At 62.1% G+C, this 1197-nt stretch overlaps 1 protein-coding gene across 1 annotated transcript in view; it reads left to right on the top strand.

Annotated features, from left to right (window-relative positions):
- IFFO1 (intermediate filament family orphan 1) overlaps positions 1-734 on the top strand; it is a gene marked incomplete at its 5' end in the record, with an annotated part of 9816 nt that extends 9082 nt beyond the window's left edge. Inside the window, one exon of the mRNA XM_010072537.1 lies at positions 293-734. Coding sequence (XP_010070839.1) covers positions 293-395 — 103 coding nt within the window. The remainder of the gene's footprint in view (positions 1-292) is intronic.
- Positions 735-1197: the final 463 nt, after the last annotated feature.

The raw sequence follows: 1197 nt of genomic DNA, 5'->3' as shown, positions 1-1197 counted from the left end.
GGCTCCAGGCTGGGGACCTCCGTGGTGGGCTTTCATTCTGAGCCCTAGCCTCACGTGCCTTAGCATGGTCCTGGGCAGGCTCCTTGGGCATCTCCCCCGGCCTTGCTTCATCCTCTGGGACACCCTGTCCAGCACCCAGGGATTCCCTTGGACCCACGCATGTCCCAGGAGAGCAGGAGGAGCACTTCAGCTTCTCTCGTCCTTGCTCTGGTGCCCCCTGCCCACACTGAACTGGGACCTTTCCCTCCTCCTCGATGGTGCTGTGACTGCTGCCCTTTACTCTTCTCCTCAGAAAGTCTCCTGCCTTCACCCCAGCCTCCAACAGTGAGTCGGCCCCGAACGAGGAGAGCGAGGAGTCTGACCGCGACCCTCCCAGTGATGCTTCCATCAGATAATGAGGGGAGGCCCTGCTCCCTCAGACCCCATTCCCGGCACGGGGGTGCCAGAACCACGCCTGGGAGAGACTGTCTGGGACGTGGAGCTGCTGGTAAACGTCTGTTGCCAAGGCTCACTCCCATTGTGGGGTGCTTGGCAACCCCTTCTGCCACCAGATGTCTTGCAAATGGGAATAGCTAGATAGACCTGGGGGCCCTTGCTCAGGCTGCTCAGCCTCCAGCTCCTTCTCTATTCCCTTTCCCTGCTTTGGTTAAACCACAGTTTGGGTGGGGAGGCTCAAAACCTGCCATGGCGTCGTTCTCCAGGACCTGTGCCTGGGCCCCCCATACCCATCTCCTCCATCCTGGTACGCTTGACTTGCCCCCTGCCCTCCCTGCACCAAGTGGAAGCTGAATGAGAGCTGTACCTCCCTGCAAACTGGACCTGACACTGGTGCCAACTGGACTGAGCCTGGGGCTCTCGCCGTCCTTGCTGCTGGCTGGGCACCCGGCTGGTCCCCGCACCATGCCGGGCACCCTGCGCTCCCCTGCCTCCTCCAGGGCTGGGGCAGAGTCCCGCTCACCATGCACTTTGCTTTGCCGTGTGTCGGCAGTGCGCTCGCGTGTGTTCTGGGGGCGAGGGGTCATTAAATGGGACAGTTTCGTTTTCTACAGCTTCACCGGGTGTGGGCTCTTGCTGTGCTGCCACAGGCACCACATGGCTTGAGGTGGGGGGTGTCTTCTGCCAAACCCCCCGAAGTCCACTTCAGCGGGGGCATCCCGTGGGGTGCTCCTGTCCCTCAGGTGTGCCGGATGGGGCTGG

This window comes from Pterocles gutturalis, unplaced genomic scaffold, assembly GCF_000699245.1.
Source record: "Pterocles gutturalis isolate BGI_N339 unplaced genomic scaffold, ASM69924v1 scaffold18631, whole genome shotgun sequence".
Classification (NCBI taxonomy): Eukaryota; Metazoa; Chordata; class Aves; order Pterocliformes; family Pteroclidae; genus Pterocles; species Pterocles gutturalis.
Note: the sequence above shows the minus strand (reverse complement) of the source record. Positions and strands in the feature narration are given on the sequence as shown.